General features: G+C 37.5%; 1 protein-coding gene across 14 annotated transcripts in view; it reads right to left on the reverse strand.

Annotated features, from left to right (window-relative positions):
• Positions 1 to 23,701, reverse strand: part of Plcb4 (phospholipase C beta 4) — a 394,666-nt gene that overhangs the window by 79,489 nt on the left and 291,476 nt on the right. For all 14 annotated transcript variants that reach the window (XM_027955170.3, XM_034636405.2, XM_071608749.1 and 11 more), the window contains 8 exons: positions 20,022 to 20,103; positions 18,894 to 18,994; positions 18,207 to 18,264; positions 10,647 to 10,755; positions 6,224 to 6,434; positions 4,229 to 4,322; positions 1,914 to 1,993; positions 1,329 to 1,413 (listed from right to left, as the gene is read on the reverse strand). In XM_027955170.3, coding sequence (XP_027810971.1) covers positions 1,329 to 1,413; positions 1,914 to 1,993; positions 4,229 to 4,322; positions 6,224 to 6,434; positions 10,647 to 10,755; positions 18,207 to 18,264; positions 18,894 to 18,994; positions 20,022 to 20,103 — 820 coding nt within the window. The remainder of the gene's footprint in view (positions 1 to 1,328; positions 1,414 to 1,913; positions 1,994 to 4,228; positions 4,323 to 6,223; positions 6,435 to 10,646; positions 10,756 to 18,206; positions 18,265 to 18,893; positions 18,995 to 20,021; positions 20,104 to 23,701) is intronic.

The following is a 23,701-nucleotide window of genomic DNA, read 5'->3' on the forward strand; positions in this document are numbered from 1 at the left end:
ACTTCTGGCCGGTCTTTTATGTATGGACAGAGCAGGCTCTAGGGAGCAGAGGACACAGGCATGGAGTTGTGGGTGCTGGCAGATTGAGTCACGCCCGTGGGCAGAGAAACAGGAAGTGCTTTGAGGCCATGGGCAGGCACCTGCTTCAATAGGCTGAACAGAATCAGATGGAGGAAGCAAAGGACACAAATACCCTTGTCTCCATATCTTTTCAGTTCTCTCAGACACACTTCCAGAAAACAAAACAAACAAACAAAACCCCCCAAATCTCATAAAACCACCCAAATTATTTACATATAACACAAAGCACCCTTCTCTTCTGTTACTGTCATGTTCCTCTTCTGCCACCTCATGGTACCATGTGTGGGCCCCCTGGAGCTGGCTTCCCAGTAGGCATGTCAAATATCCCACCATCATAGAGAGTTTTGTACTTTAATTTCATTAACTGTCTTGCTACCCACAACCTCTTGGGGCAGTGAGTCTTAACCTCTTAGAGGTTATAGTTCCTTTTAAAAATATAAAGAACCCTCTGGAATGATCACATATTTAAAACTCACATGCAGTTAGAATGGAATCAAAGGCCTCAGGAAGCTCATTTATGGACCACAGATTAATATTCTTTATGTTTTAAAGAAACTAGCAGGTGTAGACTGAAGTTCCAAAATGTCCATATTATTACCCTATGTACATACATGACTACATTACCAGTGGGAGTCTCCATCATGTACAACCAAAAGAATGAGAAATTATATCCCACTGATGTATGATGTGTCAAAGTACATTCTACTGTCATGTATTACTAATTAGGATAAATATTTTTCAAACGTACATATCAGTTTAACCAAGACTTTGTTTTGGAGTTGGGAACTTGCACTTCAGGATACTGTGACATCAATCTAGAGCATTTTCCATAACAAGAGGCTCCCATGGCTTCTGAATAGCAGGCAAACATTTATTCACCTGGAGGACTTTTAAAAAGCACTATGCTGGTGGCAGACTCTGGGTCCATTAAATCAATCTGTGGGTGCAGCCCTGTCATGGGTGTTTTTCACAGTTCCCCGAGATAATTCTAACATCTAACTAATGTTGAGAATAAGTACAGAATCTAGACTCTTGGCCTGGGTGCTGAAATTTAAACCATGAGACCCCAAGCTCTTCCAAATTAAATTCATCCTTTCGAAGCATGATAAAAACGCTTTTTGTACTGAAGAATTTAAATAAATATGAAGATCTTTAGCATCAGTCCTTCAGTGCTACTTGACCCTTCAAAAATGAATTTCAAAACAAATTCATTCATGCTAGAAATATGGTTTTCTAAAAATACATACTGGATGTGATTCAAGTGCTTGTTTCAACAGGAGATCCCCAAATAGATCTTCACAATATTTGGACATCTTGTACTGTTGATATTTGCTGGAGAGAAAGAAGTGGCATTTGTAAATTCAAACATCCATTAACCTTCCAAGTTTAAGAAAACACCATTCTAGGCAATTAAAGAATCTCATCTGCAAAATGCATGATTATCCTTACAATGTGAATGAGATACTTTCAAATACCAAACTTTAACTGATTCGATTAAAAATAAAGTCACCCCCACACTAAAACTGGTAAGAATGCAACAATGTTTGTTAAGTTATATTCAAATCTTCCAACTCAATGAAACTTGAAGCAAGGTGTCCAATCTTTGACCTTTTGTTTAGAGCAAGGGTTTTCTAAACCAGGTGAAGATGACTTTTTTGGAGAGATGGGGTTTGCATAAGATTCTCCATACTTACTGGAAGATCAGTTGGCACTTAGCAATTCAAAAACAAACTACGCAGTTTTTAAAAAAGATATACTGCTAAGGTGAGGATGAGGAGTAGGAGTTAGGAAACAACATCTTTTGTGTCTTGGAGTAAAATGAATCAATATACCTGCAGTGATTTTCAAAGGAGAGAATTACAGGATATTCGGATGTGACAAATGCAGTTTCCTTGATGGCTTGAATTACATCCTTTAAAAATAAAAAGTGGTTAATGAGATAAAAGAGCAGAAAAATTCAAGGCACCTCAAACTATTCAGTTCATTAATTGAGACTTTCTTGCTGAAAGTCAATTGCAGCCACTCAGACCTGGAGAACCCATCCACCTTGATACCTCTAATAGTACGATTGACCAAGTATGCAGTTAATGGTTAATGACATTTGTTTACCCAAAGCTATCTTTTATACCTCCAGAATGATGGTACTGTCAACTTACAAGACATTTTATTTAAGTGATCTCCTTGTTACTTACCTGATGATCTTCCAAGCCCCCCAGGGGCTCAGTATTCAACATTCTCTCTGAGGAGAAGCTAAGCTTCGGCACAGGGATTTTTCCAAGAGATCCCTCTTTAACTCCTTCCACCTCTGGAGAAATGTGTTGGTATTACCTTTCGGATTGCTAGAAAATTCTATTGACTCCTCTGTGTTTGGGGATCAGTCTTGGGCTACATTTCATTAATTCAATATAGATGTAACATTTGCAATATTCGTTGTTTCATATTGGCCTGGTTGATATGGGGAGGAGTTTCAGGGGAGGGATTCTCTGTGGTCAAGCACCATGCCAGGTAAAACAGGGTGTGCTCAGGATCTCCCTTGCACTTGAATGAGTCGAATGTATCCCCCTCCCACTATCTCTGTGAAAATGGAGAGGCCTTATAAGATAGTGAGCCCAAGTCTCTACTTTGCTTTAGAAAAACAGGTGTAAAAGCATTTATTTAATAATTGGTGGCTAACCACAGGGCAAGCACTTCACTCAATGAAATCAGGAAAATATTTTACCATAGTTATCCAGGGAAGTCCATTTGAAAGGATAATCCTCAAGGTCAGGTAAGCTTACAATATTTTATGTAAGCATCCTTATGGTTGAGTTGGTCATTTAATTATTCTTTTTTTTTTTTTTTTGAGCCCAAGGGTGCTTAACCATTGAGCAACACCCCCAGCCCTTTTTAAATTTTTTTATTTTGAGACCAAGTCTCACTAAATTGCTTAGGGCCTCAATAAATTGCTAAGGATGGCTTTGAACTTGTCATCCTCATGCATCAGATTTTAAAGCCACTAAGATTATAGATGTGCAGCATTGCACCTGGCCATTTAGTTATTCTTGCTTAAAATTTCTTCCCAGGTTAAAGTTCATGTCCTTAATTATCCACTTGACCAAGAATTATGTTTTAAGGAAAACTCTGGTGCTACTCTGGGGTCCTCCTTTGCTCAGTCCAAGCTGAGAGGGAATGGCCTGTTTTTCACCTATGCTTCCTTATTAGGGTCCTTAATTCTCTAAGGAGAGTTCATAGCCTTCCCTATCAATTTGGCTGGCTGTGCAAATTCACAGCTTCCCACTTGCATATTTCTTGGCTCTTCCCAGGAAGCATAATCTTGAGCAACTACTCATCAAAACCTATCAATATTGTGGCTAAGAGAAATGATATTTGTGGTGTGTTACAGGTATAGGACCTAGGTGTCTGGGTTTCTTAAAACATCTCTGGTGATTTTTCACATGTGGAATTGAGAAATCAATTGTTCCAGGTATTGCAATACCCATCCTGTGCTACGTCAAAAGAAAACAGGTGGATCTGACTTATTGGCCAATCACAGAATTTCTTTGACTTATCTTTTGTCAGGCTACCAGTGGCATATTGAGCAGCTCTAAGAAACCACTCTTCAAATCACACACGGACATCACCATTACTGAGATGCCCATTCATAATGATAGAAAATTTTTCATTGATGTCAGTTCTGATAATAATTGTGCTTTTCATTTATGGATCCTGTAAATCATGTGTTTGTGCAAGATTATAAGATTTCTTGACAAGCATCTATAAACTCTAACCTCGTTCTTTTATTCTTACAGGTCCTGTCTGTCTATAATCTACTTTTTTCCTATATTTATTTTTTATGCTGCCTTTAAGTCCTTCAAGAAAATGCAAATTAAGCAAACAAATAAGTAGATAAGACTCTGAAGCTTTTAGGTAAGTAAACTAGGAGACTGCTGGAGAAACCTCATTATGCAATCGTTGCCATTTGAAAGCAGGAAAAATCATACAAGAAGACATTAAGTGGAGATAACATTTGTCGTGCATCTCCCCTCAAACCTGGAAGAAAGAAATATGAAGGCACAATGCTTGAGAAAATGAAAATATTATTTTCCACCTCCCTATTGCCTACATAACAGTTTGAAAGAATTTATGGCTGTGTAATTTTAAAACATACCTTAAAAAGTATATCTGTACACATTGCTTTTCCATGAGTTATTATTGGTTCTTGATCTTCACCTTTTCCATCCCAACAGTCAAGTTCAACACACCTAGGAACACAGCAAAAATGACAACACGGAATTCTTACAATAGAAGAGTGTGTATACAAACTCAAAGAGAGGCATCAAAATAAGTTGTTTCCTTAGAGAGCAGGAAATCAGATGAATTTTGCAACAGGGCTATTTCATGACATATACAGCCTAAAACACATTATTCTTCTCATCAGTTTGGTATCATCAAAAAGGGCTGAGTCAGATTAAGAGACTTAAGAGGAGACAAGTAGTACAGTTCTGTATGAATTCAATAAGGAACAATGAGAGGATAACTGGGGGAATTTGAATGTAGGCTGGATTTAGATAACAATAAATTATTTTATTATTATTATTATTATTATTATTATTATTATTATTATTATTATTATTATTATTTTGGTACTGGGGTTTGGACCCAGGGGTGCTTTACCACTGAGCTACACTCACAACTGTTTTTATATTTTATTTTGATACAGGTTCTCCATGATTTGCTTAATTAGGATCCACTAAGTTGCTGAGGTTGGCTTTGAATTTGCAATCCTCCTGCCTCAGCCTCCTGAGCCACTGGAATCACAGGCATGTGCCACCATGCCCAGTTGACATTAAATTATTTTTAATTGTATTAAGTGGGATCATGTTATGTTCACTATGTAAGAATTTCTTTTCTTTCTTTTTCTTTTTTTTTTTAGTGATTAATACTCAAGTATTCAGGCTGGGGATGTAGCTCAGTTGGTAGAGTACTTGCCTCACATGCACAAGGTGTTCTGGGTTTGATCCCTAGCACCACAAACAAAACAAAACAAAAAACTCAAGTATTCAGAGGAAGTATGTGAATAGAAGTAGGGATGTGGTTGATTTCTTTTAAAAGTATTTCCACATACAAAAATTGTGTGTTAAAAAAAATAAAGTTTTGCTTAATTGGTAACCAAGAAAAAAGTCATAGTGCACCTTCTTTTTTTATTTTTCACTTTCAACATTCTGGCCATTTTAAAATCTCAAATATTTGACTACAATTGTAAAAAATATTTTTAGTAATCTCTTCTTAGAGAATGAAATTTCTGAGCCTTTAACATTAAATTTGCAAGTACCTATAACTAGTAAAAACCATGACTTCTAAAAAGTGTGAGGGGTTTTTTTTTGTCATTTTTTGGGGGCCTATTTAGTGTAAAATAGTATCTTTTGTGTTATAAACAAGGCTAGACCTTTCTGAAAGTAATGTTGTTCTTTCTTTCTCAAGGTTAAATGGCCATCATAATCCATTAAACAGAACGACAAATGTTGTTTTCACTCTGATTACAACTTCTTATTTCAGAAAAAAATAAACTATGGTAGTCCTCCCTTACTCCCAGTTTATTTATCCATGATCAGCAGTGGTCAGGAAATATTAATTGGAAAATACCAGAAATAAACATTTCATAAGATTTTAATTGTACAGCATTCTGAGTAGCACAACTAAATTTCTTGCTACCCCAATGTCCAACCTCCAATGTGAATCATTCCATGGCCCAGTGTATCCACAAGGTATACACTACCCCCCCAGTAACCACTTAATAGCCTTCTTAGTTATCTGTCAGATTATCCCACTGTGCTCAAGTAAGGCTTATTGTACTCAGTAAAGCCTCAAAAGCACAAGGAATGTGGCCAATTTTATTACAGTACATTTTTAATAATTGTTCTATTTTATTATTGTTATTGTCATTAATCTCTTATTTTACTTCATTTATAAGTAAAACTTTATCATATGTATGTATATATAGCGAGAAATAGTATATAGAGTTAGATACTATACATGATTTCAAGCATCTATTGGAGGTATTGGAATATACCCCTGTGAATAAGGGGGGACAACTATACATTGAGGAGCACTGTATAACCCCCCTACCCCATATGTCCCAAATGGCCATCTCTGAGTTTCTGACCTGCAACCAGCCAGGAGAACTTGTCTGTACATTTCTACCGAAGACTTCCCACCAAACTGTCGGCCAGTGAGATAGGTGTTATGGGAAGAACTGATGAAGTAGTGAGCCAGAGGATGGTCCATTTCCTGGTAAAGCTCTAAACGATCTAGGAAGACTGGGGCATTTTCATCTGACATCAGATATCTGCAAAACCCATCACTTGATATGAGTCCTAGGGGAAAAAGAATATCTTAATAGCACCTGTAGCTCTGAAGATGTGCATCTCATTTATCCAGGGAAGGCAAGTTGGCTTGTACAGCAAGAGTAAAAACTTCTTCATATTACCTTCCTAAGAAACTTCATCTTACAGAACTTGAACAAAGTCATAGAATGGCAAATTATAAATAACACAGGCATTCAACAAAGAGGTGGAATTTTTTTATATCCAAGATAATGGAAGTACATGTTCCTCCGATTAAAAAACACAGTGCTATAAGCGATGGTTACAAGAGGTCAGGGGACTTTCTCTAGCTCTATTTCTGTCACTCCCTGGCTCTCAGCTTCCTCTTCTGCCAAGTGGAGAAAAAATACTGGTCCCATTTCTTTCCAGAACCAATTGAGAATATATATAAGAGGCGTTCTTTAAAAAATGGAAATAATATTAATTATAAGTCAGTACTTTTCCCACTGAATTGGAAAAGGGATTTTTTCCTGGATATGGTGTCCTCCAAATTTAAACAATTTTATTTTTCTATTTTATTTAAAAAGGTAGGGGGTGAGGCTGGTGAGAAAAATATGCAGGGGTCATTGAAATGTGGCCCCAAGAGCCCTTGTTCATTTCAATTGCACTTTTTTATTTTGACACAGGGCTGGGAGCTAATGGTAGTTGCAGGAAAAGGGCATTATATTTAAGCATCTTCTACCTATCAACTACTGACAGCCTAGGCTCTTTGCTTTTTTTAATTTAAGCATTTGCAAGTTATGAACTGATTTCCAGTTCAAGGAAACTACAGATAGCATAATAAACTGACATAGACCTACACCACAGATTTGTCACATATTAACATTTTGTTTCATTGCTTTACATTTAAAAAATGAATACATAATTACAAATGGCACTGAAGTGCCCTAGTGCCCCACATCAGTTCCAGCTAATTTTATCTTTCTGCTTGTATATAGATAACCACTTCCCTCTAGCTTTTGTGTTTAACATTCCTCACAGTTTTTCAGTTTCACTTATGCATTTATTCACATATGCCTTTTTTGGAACAATAGATCATTTCAAATGCCTTTGAATTTATAAAAGAGCTATCCTAGTCTTTTTGAAGCATTTGAAAGTTGCTATTTTTCCTATATGTTTTCTTAGGACTTATCCAGCTGACATATGTTCATTTATTTTTCATGTACAGTAGTCCATATTGAATGTATAACTTATACCTTTTTTTCCCATTATTCTGTTGATGCATATTTAGGTCAGTTTTAATCATACCTGAAAGTATGCAATAAAAGTTTGTATACCTCTCTCCTTGAGTACATTTATTCATTCTAAGAGCAGGTAGTTTTTGAAGCATTGGGATATGCAGTGATAGAAAAACGCAGACAAGTCCTGTTTTATGAAACCCACACATTATGAGTGAGATAAATAAACAAGTGAACAAATAAATATGTCATAAAAGTTCTAGAAGGACAAAGAAAGCAGGAATAAAGATGATGAAGAAATGGCAGCATGCTGTGCTCGATATGTGGCCAGTGAAGCCCCTCTGTGGAGGTACCTCACATGCATGGTGAACAAGCCCCATGCACATATGGGGTGGGAAGCCCCTTTCCAGGTAGAAGGATCATCAAGTGCAAAGACCTTGATATAGGAGTGTGTATGCCAAGTTCACTCAATGACAGCAAGATAGAGTGAGTGACCCAGGAGAAAAGTGGCTGGAAATGAGTTGGGAGAAGTAGTGAAAGTCTATGTGAGCTGGACTTCAGTCCTAAGTACTTTGGATTTTATCCTAGGTATGTTGGAAAGCTTTCAGATATTTTGAAAAGTGGAATATCATTGGATTTGATTTCAAGAGGTTTACTCTGGCTGCTGTGTAGAGCATGGTGCTGAGTAAAAAGGACGACCAGTTAGAAGTCAACTGGTTGCCTGGAGAGGAAGGATGTGGGCTTGAATAGCCTGGTAGGGTGGAGACCATGACAGGTGATTTATGTTGAGGTTGGGATCTTGTAGTTTTGCTGCTGGATCAGATGTGATGTGAAAGAATTAAACAAGTTCAGGATGATGCCCAGGGCTTTGACTTGAAAAGCTGAGTGAACAATGGGATTATTTTATGGGCAGGGAAAGGAACAGATCTGGAGATGGGGAGAATCAAAGCATGTTGTAGAACACATTGGAAATGCCTACTCAGCATCCAAATGGACAGTTCTGTGGCAGGTCTGTAGTTTGTTAGCAGTTGGGACTGGAGGGTTTAATTTGGAAATCAGATGCAGATGAAAGAAATTTCAAGCCACTGGCCTGCATGAGCTCACTCAAGGAGTGAGTACCCAGGGAGCAGAAGTCAGAGCACTGAGCTCTGTCACTCTGACATCCAGACTTTGGAAAACTTACAAAAGATTCGGTACACTTTTTTGATGTGTGAATGGTAATAACTTGGAAGGACTTTAGAAGTAACCAAAGATACCCATCTATCATAACATTTGCCGAGGAATCGTTGAATCACTTGGCTTACCCTTTGAACAGATCAAAACTGCCTACAAAGCAGGAGTCATTTCTCATGTAGTTTTGAATTCCCAGCATTTAGCACAGTGCTTGGTATGCAGTTAGCCCTCTATAAATTTTAAAAAAATAACAGTAGGGGCTGCAGGAATAGCTCAGTGGTACAGCCCATGTTTAGTATGTGTGAAGTCCTGGGTTCAAACCCAAGAACCCCCCCCCCAAAAAAAAAAAACTACAATAAAAGCAAAAAATAACAGTAATGAAGAGAAAAAGTAGTTAATGACTATGTGAACCCCACCCACCATCTTACAAGCAGGGAAACTAGGGCCCAGGATGCAATTCCCTTACTCGAGGTTACACAGTAACAGGGAAGTGACATGAACCTCATCACTTCTACTACTGATCCTCCCTCTGCTTTAATTACATATAATGTGGAAAAATTATGATAATCAGAATATTGGTAGAGGTAAATAATGAAGTACTCTTGATAAAAATAGGCATTTGTGACCCTAGAAAAAAGCGTAAGTGTATGACTACATTCAAGGAAAAACTCCGGTATGGTGGGCTAGACATATCTATAAACAGGTCCTATATATGTTCTGAGAACAAATAAACTGTTCAGTCACATTCACATGCAATAGATACAAAAAAGAAGGAACACATTTTAACTGAGCATGGTGGTGCAGGCCTGTAATCTCTGCAGTTTGAGAGAATAAGGGAGGAGGATTGTAAATTCAAAGCTAAACTCAGCAATTTAGTGAGATCTTCAGCAATTTAGCTGACCCTGTCTTAAAATTAAAAAAAATAATAATAATAAAATAAAAAGAATAGGGGATGTAGGTCAGTGGTAAGGCACCTCTGGGCTCAATCTTCAGTACCAAGTCCATGAACACATACATACATACATACATACATACATAAGTAAATAAAAATAAAAGAGAAACCATTCTAAAGAGGAGGAAGCTGAAGCCCTGAAATTTATAACCACGTGGGACAGATAGAACCTAAACCTGGATCTCCTTTCAGTGTCCACTGAGACATGAGGCCAGCAGCGTCCAGTTATGACTACACCATCCCTCCAGCCCTCAGCAGGTGCTTCCCACTGCTATGGCACTGACCTTCAAATTCTTCTCCATGCCTTTCCTTTGACAAATATTTAGACAACACATTGTTTCCAAAGTTTCATTGAAAGGGGCAAAGGTCCAGAAATGCAAACAATTTGCTAAAGTAATTCCTGACTATTTAATTTCATGTCATTTGTTTTTATCTTCCATTCCAGAAGTCAAATGAGGGGTGAGAGGGCACATCAAATCATGTGTCAAATTTAATTGGCTTGGCAAAACAAAAAAGAGGAAAAGGAGGTGAAAACTTTACATGACAGAGATTATTTTCACAGACTGCAAATAGGGACCGTATTTGGCATTCTTACATTTTAAGCAATATTCAAAAAAATCTAGTAGTATACAAAAGTATGTTGGGAAAAAAAATACTATGTTTAATAGCACAATAAATTTAATGGTATATCTTAGGCTGCAAGGACTAATTTGGAAGAAAGGTAATTTACACTAACTTAAGAGCAGAAAAAAGAAATCAGTTACTAATATGTGGCATGTGGCTTTATGGAGCTCCAAAGCATTAATAGATACCTTAAATTAAAAATCCAAGAGCTTTAAAAGTTGCATGTTTTCTTGTTTCAAAAGGAAAAAAAAAGGCCTTTTTAACATTTTTTATTACCTTTTTTCTTCAAATCTTCATCAGGCTCATACATCTCAATGATCTGCATTGCCCTTTTAACATCATAAAATGGGAATAAAATTTCATTCAGTCGAGGATCTCGTTGATGCTATGATGAGAAAATAACTCCATTTAGGTTGACATTTCTCACCCTGGAGGCATTTCACATATCTAAGTATATAATTTCTAAAACAAGATATAGCTAGACTATCATGTTTATAATGACAAAGATCAGACTTCACTGCCTTTCTGTCTTTCCTCCTAAAATATATTTCAAAAAGTCCAAATTTGGGAGTACTTTGTTGGTTCCTCTCACTGAACAGGAAGGAGAGGAAATATGGGGTTTTTTCCCCCTTCAAAAGTTGAAGGCTTATAATATAGTGTGTGTGTCCACTGTATTGTCTTTTATTTCCCATATCATATTTTTCGGGCACAGCTGTCTATAAAAAGTGAGATCAAAATATTTGATAATATTAAAAAATTAATGTTAAAACTAGTTTTAAAAAGAAGCAAAAATAAATAAAAAAATAAAAAATAGTTCCAATAAATCAAGAGATCATATATTAGCTTAAGTGACAAAGCAAAACCAAAACCAAAACAATTCCAAAAAGCCCCCTAATGTTAGACAGGCAAATATCATTTCATTTTCATTACATCTTTCTATGTCATTAAGAGACTTTTTGGGCACCCTGAAAACTTCATTTTCTCGAGTTCATATTTTTTCAAAATAAATCAATTGTCATGATAAAAGTTAGAATAAGGAATATTGATAAGCTATAAACCATATGAAATTGCATTTAAATAAGTAGTTCAGAAGCAACTTGTTTGCTACGAACATTTATTTATTTATTTATTTATTTATTTATTTATTTATTTATTGGTAGTTAAGATTGAACCCAGGAACATTCACCTATTGAGCTATGCTTCCAGCCTTTACATTTTTTTTAAAATTATGATTTTGAGACAGGATCTCCCTGAATTTCACAGGTTAACCACAAACTTGTGATCCTCCTGTCTCAGCCTCTCAAGTTGCTAGGATCACAGGTGCATATTACCATGCCCAGTCTCACTATAAAATTTAACTCCATTTCCCTGAGAAAATTGGGCAGAAAATGTATGACATCATCTTTTTAAAATGGGCACTTAAGATGCTTCTGGAGCTGCTTCCTGAAGTGAAGTCATCCTAATTTCACAGGTATAGTGACACGTCCTTACTACTTGACCTAGCTACAATGTGTGTGTGTGTGTGTGTGTGTGTGTGTGTGTGTAGGCAGTGGATCCATTAAACTTCCTTACTGTGGATGAAAGGTTTGCATTGTGTTCTTGGCCATTTCTCAAATGAATGAATGAATGAATGAATAAATGAATAAATAAATAAAGCAAACTTTCATGGAATAATAACTGATAAGCAGATGTGAGCAAGATCTTGTCAACAAAAAGAACCTTAGCAACAATTCTTTACCCAAATATATGCACAGACTTTGAAAGACATTATTGGAAAGGTATTTAGAAAGCAATTGTTAAAAAAAGTTCATATGGATTTCCCGTCCCCATTTGCTTGGGGATGATCATTTGAGTGGAAGTCTATATTGAGAATGAATGTCTTTGGCCAATGGAACACTTGATATCATTTCCTAAAGCATAGGTGGTCTTAGCCTTTCTCATTTTCCCACCTCCCACCATTGAGTGAAGAGTGTTAAATTATAAGGAATTGATATATTTTGGCAATTTATCCCAATGAAGCATGCTTCTGTTGTAATCTGAGAAATTACAGGTCTTAACAGCTCATAATCATGCAAATGCCAAAGCAGACACTGTTATATTCATAATGGTTCTTGAAAACACAAAGAACAAAAGTGATGGTATGAGCACAGAAAAAGATATTGTGAGGTGGGCCGTGGAGTGCCAGGCAAGTGAAGGCATGCTGCACCTTGTTTAGAAAATGAGACCATCATGCAGTAGAGCTCCCTGTTCAAGGAAATGACCACCTGCACCCATGTGAGAATGCACTATTTTAAAAGCAAACAAAATAACCTTCTTTGTAGGCACATCCCTCCTCCCATAAACAGTATCATGGAAGATCCTTTATTAGATCACAGAGCAGTTAACATATAGTTGGCCACTGTATTTCTCTTCCATAGTAAAATGAAATATTTTGACTTCGAGATATGCTCATTGATAAGTATTCTGGACTGATGGAAATGATGGGGCAAATCCATATGAATTAAAAAAGTGACAGAAAGAAGTGATACTCAGCTATGGAGAGGGAAGAGAGAAAATCGAGGAAAGGAGGAGACGGAATTCAGACATTTTAATGTATTTTTATAGAGAGAGATGTGTGTATTCTAAAACTGCTACTCAAAGTATGGTGGCAGCAATGTCTCCAACACCTGGGAAACTTGTTAGAAATGCAGATTCTCAGTCCTCTATGGCTGGATCTACTGAATCTGATTCTCTTGGGCAGAACACAGGAATTCACGTTTTAATAAGCTTTTCAGTGATTCTGATGCACCCAAGTTTAAGAAGCTCTAACCTGTAATGGTATGCATCTTAGCACATTTGTATATGCATGCAAAAAAAAAGGCACCTAAAATCTACAAAAATGACTTCCAGGTAAACCCCATTAAAATGTGTCAGAGGAGGGGGCTTGGGATGTGGCTCAAGCGTAGCGTGCTCGCCTGGCATGCGCGCAGCGCTGGGTTCGATCCTCAGCACCACATACAATAAAGATGTTGTGTCCGCTGAAAACTAAAAAATAAATATTAAAAAAATTTAAAAATTCTCTGTCTCTCTCTTTAAAAAAGATATTTAAAAAAATGTGTCAAAGTACATGATAGTCATTCAACCTCTATCAGAAGCAATAGACAGGAAAACTGAGTCTTACAATGTATGTCTCATAACCCACTATTCTAAAAATTATATTCCCAGTGCAAATCAGCAAGCAGTGAAGACAAGATGGAACTGCATTTGTCTTTGCATCTATTCTGCCAGATAACATACTCTTTGGTTTCCCTAAAATTTTCACATTGAAAAAAAAAATTCTGGATAATCCAGAGGCAGGGAACAAATGATAAGGTTTACAGTTAAGAGTCACAAAACTACAACTTTTATGCAAAAATGCAATGAGGAGAAAATGATGTCCAGGTACACTAAGAGTAATGAGGTTGCAGAAGAGTTCCACTTAGACACAGCACCATGAGGCAGATTCTTCCCAGCTCTGAGGGACCATCAGTTTTCAGTCAGGTAAACAATGTACCCAGAATATTCACCTCATAGTATCCAGTGTTTTGTAGAATGGGAGTCTAAATAGCTTCCAAAAATAGGTCATAAAATTGTGCCCAAGAAAATGAGGAGATAATGGACAGGTCCCCATTACTCTGTCCTTCTTAAGAAAAGGCATCAGCTACTTCAATACAGGTAGCATTGGAGAAGATGGACGTTAATAAAAGTAATATTCAAACAAGATATAACAAAGAGAAAGGAATAAGTGGCAAGTCAAGTTTACTCATAAAGCCAAAATACCTCTCTCTTTTCTCTCTTTGCCTGTGCATTAAAGAATAAAGATATTGTGAAAGGAAATAGATGGTGAGCTCTTGCTCATATATTTCCAACTGCAAAAAAAAAAAAAAAAAAAAAATCATGTTTAGCCCGAAGAACTCTTTGAATTTATAAGCGTGATCATATGACAGTGTATGGCAGGGGAAAGTAACCAGTAAAAGAAAATAAAGCCAACTCCTGGTCAAGGTGGCCATGTACCACCTTTTTACTCTCTTCTTTTTTTATCTTTCTTTCCTACCCTTTATGCATCCCTCAATTATGCAGGCTCTTAGTTGTTGCCATCTGTGTAAGAATTCAAATAGGAAAATGATGGCAATACTGAAATCAATTTAGTTTCTCATAAGGAACAGGGAAAAGGAGTTGAAACTAACTGAAGCCCAGAGAGAGACTTTAATTCTGCCACCCACAAGCAACTGTGTTGACAGTAGATCAGACCATGTGCCAACTTCCATGAAGTGCCTCCACTAGCATTCCTAGACTCCAGTTTGTTATTTTCATAAGTTTGGCAAAGAAAGTTTCCCCTGTCCATTGGGTGGGACCTATTGACATACTGTGGCAAAATTTTAGATGTGATTGACGAATTGCCATGACTAAATTCTTTATCAGAATATGTGTACCATTCCCATTTTCTTCCCACTTACACTAAGCATTCCAAGGAAGACTCCAGTAATCTACTAAATAGTGCTGCACAAACTTTAATGTGAAGAGGACTAACTCTGACTTAGCAGGTCTGAGTGGGGTTGAAGATGCTGCATTTGTAACAAGCTCCCTGAGCCATACCAGTGCTGCTGGTCCACAGATCACACTTTTTGGAGCAAAGACCAAGGAGATACTGAGAAGCAGGTGAGGAGGCAGATGTGAAGCCACCCCTGACAGGCTAGTGACTGTTAATGGCATGGATAGAGAGGGGGTGGCATAGACCCTACAGAGACCAAGGTAATAAATGACCAATCATTTATTCTCTCCTTCCCACCTCCTTTAGGTACACATGAGTATATTGAACAGAAAATTCCACAGAAAGAATAAGAAGGTGTGGGAGCCAGCATATCATAAAGGGGATTTCTTTTCCTATAATCTGTTCCAGTTGGTTACCATTGATGGCCATGTGTATCTATGGGTTTTTGCTTTCCAGATTGGTTGTAATGGTTACCTTGATGAACTCTCTTATAAATTCAAAGAGTTCTTCAGTTAACTGTTTTGGATATCCATGTAGACCATTGACAACTGCATTCACAGAGGCGAAGGCCTTGGACTTCCCAGTGTTTCTGAGTTTTCCCTGCCTTGTTGCAAGATCCAAGGCTTCCAGCTGCAATGGTGAACACTGCCTGTTGAGATTATATGGCTAAGGCATTTTCCAAATGTTAAGATGTAACCTTTGGATCAGAGTCCCTTATATTCCAAGGCCAGATCCTTTCTTGAGGGAGCTCATTGTGTCCCCTTTTGGCATGGGTTTTGAAAGGAGACACAGCACAGTTATGTTCATAGTTAGCAACTATAGTTCTCTTCCACATTATAGTTAAGTCTTGATTTAAAGATAAGTTTTTATTTTATTTTTCTTTTTGGAGAGATTGAAGGGACAAGGGTAGACTCAAGAAAGTGAGCGTGAGGTGTTGGCAGAATGTTCTCTAGGTTTGACAACTTCTTCAAGGAGACTCATATTTTTGTCTAGTCCTTCCTGCTGTGTTCACTAGGACTGAAACTGAAGAGATACAGTAGACTGGCTTATAGTTTCTATCACCTGAAGAAATCTAGAATCACACTGATTCCATCCAGTCCCACTCAAAAACTCAAGCCACCACCTTAATGTCAAGGTGAAGCCAAATAGAAAGAAACATAAAAACTGAAAGAATATCATTGTCTACTGTCATGGTGAGAGAGAAAAGCTTGACTATTAGTATAGAAAATGGATGCCAAGGCAAAGAAAATACGGGGGATCTGATATAGATGTATATTGAATAAAGACTTAAAAACATTTAATACAAATTTAAACATTTTTAAAATAAAATTTTCAATAAAAATTTAACCATAAAATTTAAATGAAATGTTCAAATAAAATTTTAAAAACTGTATAGGGATTTAAAGAGTGACTATTGGGTAGACTGATAAAAAACAACCCATAAAAGGAAATGTTTCAGGCATGAGCCAAGGAAGGCTGCACCTATTCTCAGGGCTATTTCTGAATTTGAACACAAAATGTGGTATGAAGTTTCCCCGTTTAATTGATGGCTGGTTGCTGGCTCCATCCCATGTCACAGCACATAAGAAGCCTTATTGTAGGAAGCCACAAGTTGACGACACAGTAGATTTTCTCCTCTCTACCGTCTTCCCTTGTTAGTAGGAAGCTCATTCCTGCCCATGGTACCAAATTCAAGGTGATCAATTAACCAGAGTGCATGAGGAAGCTGAGGAAAATAAAACAATGAAACAAAAAACACAAAAGGAGGAAGAGGGAGAGGGGAGGGGCCCAGGAAATAAAGCAAAGGCAGGCAATTTAATTTCTAAAGCGACTGTGGCATAAGAATGTGGATAGTATCTGGGTAAAGATTTCAAACATAATTTTCACATGACTAGAGACTAGTGGAGTGGAAAAACCTGAAACATTTTCAAGTAAAATAAATATTGTATTGTACGGACAGTATGACTTCAAAGTGGAGGCCTCTGTGCAGGCAGGTGGAGTCCCTCCCTTCTCTTTTTTGTCTCAGTACATCTAGACTCTGATTGATACATAGTTTCTAAAGTGTGACCCTATGAATAGGAAGCCAGTGAACCTTCACAAAGAATGAAAAGAGAGGACCTCTGGCAAAAATGTGATTTGTTTCTACAAAGTAGCAAATCACTGACTGTTGTCTTTTCTTAAGGCAATACCTTCTGTCTAGCATGATAACCATTTTTTCCTCTTCTTTTTTTGCGGTACTGGGGATTGAATGCTAGGTCTCAAACATGAGAGGCAAACTCTGCTTCTGAGCTACATTCCTAGCCCTTCTTCTCCTCCTTCTTTTGTTTTCTTTTTATGCGGAGGATTGAACATAGGGCCTTCTGAAGCACAAGCCCTACCACTAACCTCTACCTCCCAGGCCCATTCCTACCCTTTCTAATGATGTTTCTTTATAGAACATGATGGTTAACTTAAGTTATTTTGGAACAAAAATACGCTGTTTATCCTTCACTCAAATTCTTCTTATTTTTCATGAATTGGGGAAAAAAGGGATTTTTTTTTTTCCTAAGAGCTTTGATGGATTTTGCTAAAAATGTTTTTTGTACATGTAAAGAAAAAAAAAGTTCATTTCAGTTGTAATAAAAGTTGTGACCTTTACTTGTCCTAAAATGTTTTTCTCTTGTGCTTACGTAAATTTCATCAACCAGTTTTGGTGGTTAAGTGAATCATGTTCTAAAATTAACTCTGAGCTTGTTATAAAAATAAAAAGCAAAAATTGAACCTGCAATTCAATTGGCCTAATACTCAATAGATTATTTTCACCCAGGAACTCAAGTGTTTTGCTTGTTGTCAAAATATTCTATCAGAAACTACATACTTTTCTTACATGCAATCCATTAAAAGACAAAAATAAAGCTCTCCAATCCATGCAAAGGGTATGACAAAAAGTTAGCAATGGAGAATCCATCTACAGTAACTCAATCCATTATCTTTCTATTTAATGGAATCAACAGGAGAAAAAAAAATTATCTTAAATATCATCTTGCAATACACATAGACACATTTAATTAAATAAATATATTAAAAAACACACACATACACACAAAAGCAGAGCTTCATGTCACAGCGGGAAACCAATGAGAAGCAGGGTGCAAAGCCAATGTAGAAGAAGCACATGTACACACAGGTAGGAGCTGATTTTTGCACCTGGTAGAGCCATCATGGAAAGATCAGCAGGTCAGAAGCAAAGCAAAGAAGGGCAGAGGACTCGGGCATGCAATGAGGACACTGGGGATGCAAGCCAACTGCACACAGACTTTATGGAGTTAATGTATGAAAAAGCTTACTTCATTTAGAAAGCTCACTAATTGGTCTACCGTTAAATAATCAGTTTTGTCTCCATTGCTGAAAAGAAATTTATTAGAAAAAGTAAGTTTTTGTATACGATTGCTACAGTAGGCACGATTTACATGTTGACATTTGTTGGTGATCATTCTAAACTTATTGTCTAACCCTGTCATAGTGGCAAATTCTTAAAATGGCCAGACTGTTTGTAAGGGGGAAAAACCCAACAATGACAAAGGAAAGAAAACACTCCCACTACGTCACAGAAGATGTCTGCAATTCTTTAGCATTACCAGAAGGTGTTATTTCAAAACAACATGTAAGTCATCCATTTGAAATAATTGGAATGAATGAACTTTTCAAAAACATATTAACATTCCAAATTGAATCTAGTTAGTTCACATAATGGGTTAATACCTAAAGGAGCAGGTTAAAATTGTAGGTAGTTAGTAAAGCCAATGCGGGGGGGAGGGGGGGAAGTTCCAGGTGCTGAAATTAATTTATGTAAAGTTTCTTAAAATCTCAGGCTAAATTTATATACTGATAAACTAAGGGGTGAAAATATAACCCCAACTAGAATATTCCTAGCACTACCAACATCCTATATTAACGTATTATGGCAAATAATGTTTTAAAAATCTAAAAGAACAAAGATATTTACACATCACTTTCTCATAATTGGAACTTACATTTTTTTAAAAAGATCTTCTATATCTGTCCGAGGACAAATCTTTTGTGTCAGTTCATAGAACTTTTCATAAGTAAAGGCAGCAGGTTCAATTTCATCATTCTGTAAAGAGTAAAAAAAAAAAAAAGTCACAAATCAAGGAACTTTTTTCTTTTTTGAGGGTAGGCATCTACAACGTCATGAAGTCAAGTGTACCACTTAGCATCCCAGAAGCCAAGAGGCCAACTTTCTAATCACCCTGCTAGATCAGAGCATGTGAAAGTGAGCACTTCTAGTGACTAGGAAACCACAGTTTGTGGGAACATCTGGCTATAGCAGGGTTTCTCTCAGAAACACCCATAGAACAAATAGAAAATTTTTCTCTCTCTCCTTGAGGAAGAAAGTAGATGCCTGCTTAAAAGATACTGAATGAATCAAGCCTAGTATTTAATTATGCTAGTTTTGTGAATCTTCAGAAGTTCCACAGAAAGGGGCTTAGGTGGACCATTCAAGGTATTACTTGTCACACTGAAATGTACATTTCAAATAGAACTCGTTAAAGTGGTCACCGGCTTAGAGCTTTCTTTCAGTCCATAAATTAATTTCAATTATCTTCAATCAGAAGAGCCACAACCACAAATGGTTGGTTTGAGGAGGAATGCTTCCTAAAGTATTGCAAGGTCACCTTGAAGAACTGAATTGATTAGTTAATTATTCAAGCTGATGCTGTACCTAGTTGACACCAGTATGGCTGGAATTCTCTAAAATAAGCTCCATAAACTGTGTAAGAAACAGCCTGGCTTTCATTTCCTTATCTTAATAAGGCTGACAAAATTCAGCTGACAAAATTTACTCTGAAACAAACTAGTTGAATTCTCAAAGCTTTCATTAAAATGCTTGGCAAAATGAGCTGGGGCTATAACTCAGTTGGTAGAGTGCTTGCCTTGCAAGCACAAGGCCCTGGGTTCAATCCCTGGCACCAAAAAAAAAAAAAAATTGCTTCGAGAGAGGAAAAGAGGTGAAGGGAAAATTAATGGTACTCTATGTTTCTGAATCTTACTGAGGCCAGTTTAATGTAAATAATCTAGCCTACCCCATGTGAGAGCACAAATAACAAAATGATTTTAAAACATGTGAAGTTAACGAGTACCTTTCCACTGGGAAGACCTAACTCCTTGAGTGCTTGAAAGATCACCTTCTCTGTTTTCCCGGATGCAAAGGTTCTAGTGATACTAAAGCAGGAGAGAACGAAAGAAAAATTCAAGTTATTATTCATTCATTCATGCTTTCTCTGATGCAAAAAATACAAGTAATTCTAGGGATGGTGGGACCGTGGGAAAAAGAAAAGCATATTAAAACTACTTTTCATTTGTGGGTGCTTTTCATTCCCTACACCAGGTCTTCCTCTAGTCACCAAAGCTGATTCTGCTAAGGATGGCACTTGATTCTAAGACAAGTGGTCCCCTTAGGTGCTTGTGAACATGAGGAGGACCAGGAGGCTACACACTGTTGGAGAAAACATGACTCATTTTGATCCTAAGAAATTATTTTCTGAGGCAAAAGGAATGTGGCAGATGGGAAAGTAGCTCTAGAATCAAACCTCATGTTGACAACATTTGCACGTTAGGGAAAGGACAGCCGCTCAGAACTCAGTCCAGCCTAGGATTGCTGTTGTTCTGTTCTTTTCACACTTTCTATGGTAGAAACACCTCATCAGGCATATTTTGATTTTTTATTTCATGCTCAGCATTCTTGAGCCACTTGGCAATATTAACTGCTTCAAGGATTAGAGACTTTATTATGAAAGTGATAGGTTGCTGGGGTGGGGGTGGGTGGGTATTTATCTAGTGTTTCAACAGAATCCTGCCATTACTGAATAGCTTTGTAACTAGTATAATGACCATACAAGCTAAACAAATGCATAACACTATAATAGAGTGCATTTCCTGGTGTTAGTAAGAAAAGGAAAGAGTTCTCATTATAAATACACAGGCGATGCTGAGAATGAAAGCCATCAAGGGAAGGATTTGGTAGTCTGAAGCCCCACACTTGGTTCTAAGTTGAGCCTCAGCCACCAAAGGAACCTTCATTCACTCCCTGGTTGGAAGTCCCTAGTGATCCTGTTTAAATATTTCCAAGATTACTTAAACTCTAACTGCAGATGGCCATCTTTGACTTGAAGATGGAGCCTACTTTCACCTGTGAAGCTTAGCTTTGTAAAATGTCTTCAGAGCAGCAGAGGGTTTTGAACAGCATCTCATACACAACCTTTTCATACATTCCACCATTCATGTTAAGTGGAAGGTAGGTTCTACATGTAAGCACTAAGAGCCAGTTACTCTCCATGAGTGGGAGAAAGCACCACTTCAACTGCAGAGTACAACTCCCCAAAACTGGAAGGAAATAGCTTTAGGTGAATGAATTATTATTACATGTTCATTCAAAGCCTTATTGTTTCATATGAAGTCCAAGAATACTTCAAGAAAAACATTTTTAAGAGTGCTTGAGTCAATTGTATTTCAGTGGAAGGAGGCCTATGAATCTGCAGACATGGTGGAACACAGGTGTGTGATATTAACAAACTTTCAACAGATTTCTAGCACAGTGGGTGCTATGCTCCAATTTTCTCACGTCTGGAAAGTTTATGCAATTCATATACATCGAACTGGGGTGAGATGTGATTTATCTAGTCTTTTAAATTCAGGGTAAAAGTGGTATTTAGAGTGTCTATCTTTTCTTTCTTTCTTTTTCTTTTTAAAAATATGTTAAGTTAATATAAGACCTACAGACCCACAGCAGGTTCGGGTGCCTGTAATTAGGTGGAAAATCTTTGCATAGCGATCTCAGGAAGACCTAGCTAACTCAAGTCTCTGTTAGGTTTAGACAAGCCTGATATAACATAATGAAAACTGATCAACATGGTCATGGATGCATTTAATTTGGAGTCTGAGCCTTGATTGTGAAAGAGAACCTGTGCTATGGGAAGGGAAGAGTCTATGTATGGGAGTAGAATTTTTTCACAAGTGCTTGGCTGGGTGCAAAGAAAGAGGACACAGAAATAGTGTTGGAGAGAAAGGAAGCAGGAGAAGAAGGGGGAGGGACAGTTTTCAGGTCCACCTTCTCATGAGAGGACTTGGGGTGGGCAATCCTACCACTGATTTGCTCACCTTTATTCTACAAGAAAACAAACCCAGGATAGAAAATGGGAGCAGGGATTTAAACAGATCATTTTCCAGCAGTGGTGTCTATTTCTTTTATTATATAAACTTTTATGAATCATTCTTTTTTATTTTGTTGACAGTGTTAGGGATCAGACCCAGGGCCTCACATGCTAGGCAAGCACTCCACCACTGAGCAGCATCCCTAACCTTCTGAATAGTTCTTGAGTCCCCATTCACACCGGGGACCAGGGGTTATGGACTGAAAGTGAATTCTTTGGGTTTTTCAAAAGATGCCCTTTAACAGGGTTCCTAAGAGAAACACAACTTAACCCAGGCTGGGGACATTTTAGACATTGTAGGTGTATTTCATGGGAATGCAGTATATGTATAAACTACAGTGTTTACAAGGGGACTTTGACTTATTCAGCTCTCTATATATTATACTTATAGCCTCATGCCCAAAGAGTTCAGTTTAGTGCTTCATAGCTAACAGGCACTCAATGAGATATTGTTAAATCAAAATAAACCATTCCCTTCCTCAAAAGCAATGTAAAAAAATCAAACACTCTTGAGTTGTGTCCAGTCTTAGTAGAGTTCTGGTTAAATTCCATAGTCCAGGGAACCTTGCAAGTAGCTACAAGAGCAACAATCCTAGAAACTTAAGGGCTCCTACACAAGTTCTGCAATGAATCCAGGAGTTTAACACCATCTTCTGACACAGTTACAGAAGATTCTTGCAGTGAAAGAATGGGACACTGCCCTGCAGAATCAACCCAAGGCATCGATGGGTAATGCAGGACTGGGCCGCTATGACCACACACCTGAGATTCTTGGCTACTTTTCCACAGTTGCCTCCCTAAGGACCTCTGCTAGCCATCACCCACAATCATCATTTGGCTTCCCATCACTCAACTCTCTAGGCACAGAACCACACTGCAGTTTTCAAGGGATGGGAGATAGGAACAGAGCTATTTTCGAAGTGCTAGTCCAAGTGGGAGAATGAAATCAGAAGGGCAGACTGTGTAAGAATACGTACATAAAAAGAAGAGCGAAGGGGAAGGCAAGGAGTAGACTTCCTTCATTTGTCATTCCTACAATTTCCCAGATATTAAATTTTTGGTTTAATGATGAAGAACAGGGGCTATTCTCAAGCTATGTAATAGCAATGAAGCCAGATCCCTTTTAACAGATGAACATGATGTACACTACACTAATAGTTTCCATTTTTAAAACTGCAAAATGATAGTGATGAAATGACATTTTTAAAGTGTTTATGCTTCATATCCATTAAGACATTAAGAACAATTTCCACCAAACCCTTGGCAGCTCATCTACCAGGAGAGTTATCCGCTCTTGGTTGGCTTGGTATCAATTCTCCCTCAGCTCTAACAAACTGCCCCCAGGTCACAGATGTCTTGTGTCAAACACTTGTTAGTACTAGCAAACACTACAGAGTCCATGTTGAAGAAAGTAAAAGAAGATGCAAAATATCTAGGCTATTCCTACCATAAAGGTGGTAACAGTTTTGTATGTGAACATACTGGATAAACTCAATGAAATCAGAAGAGGCTTCTAAGCTTAGCTATAACTATGGCTTGATTGGAAGCATTCATACAAATGAAATCACAAGTGCTAGTTACAAGAGCTTTGATCACAATCTATGTGCTTC

This window comes from Marmota flaviventris, chromosome 2 (assembly GCF_047511675.1).
Source record: "Marmota flaviventris isolate mMarFla1 chromosome 2, mMarFla1.hap1, whole genome shotgun sequence".
NCBI lineage: Eukaryota > Metazoa > Chordata > Mammalia > Rodentia > Sciuridae > Marmota > Marmota flaviventris.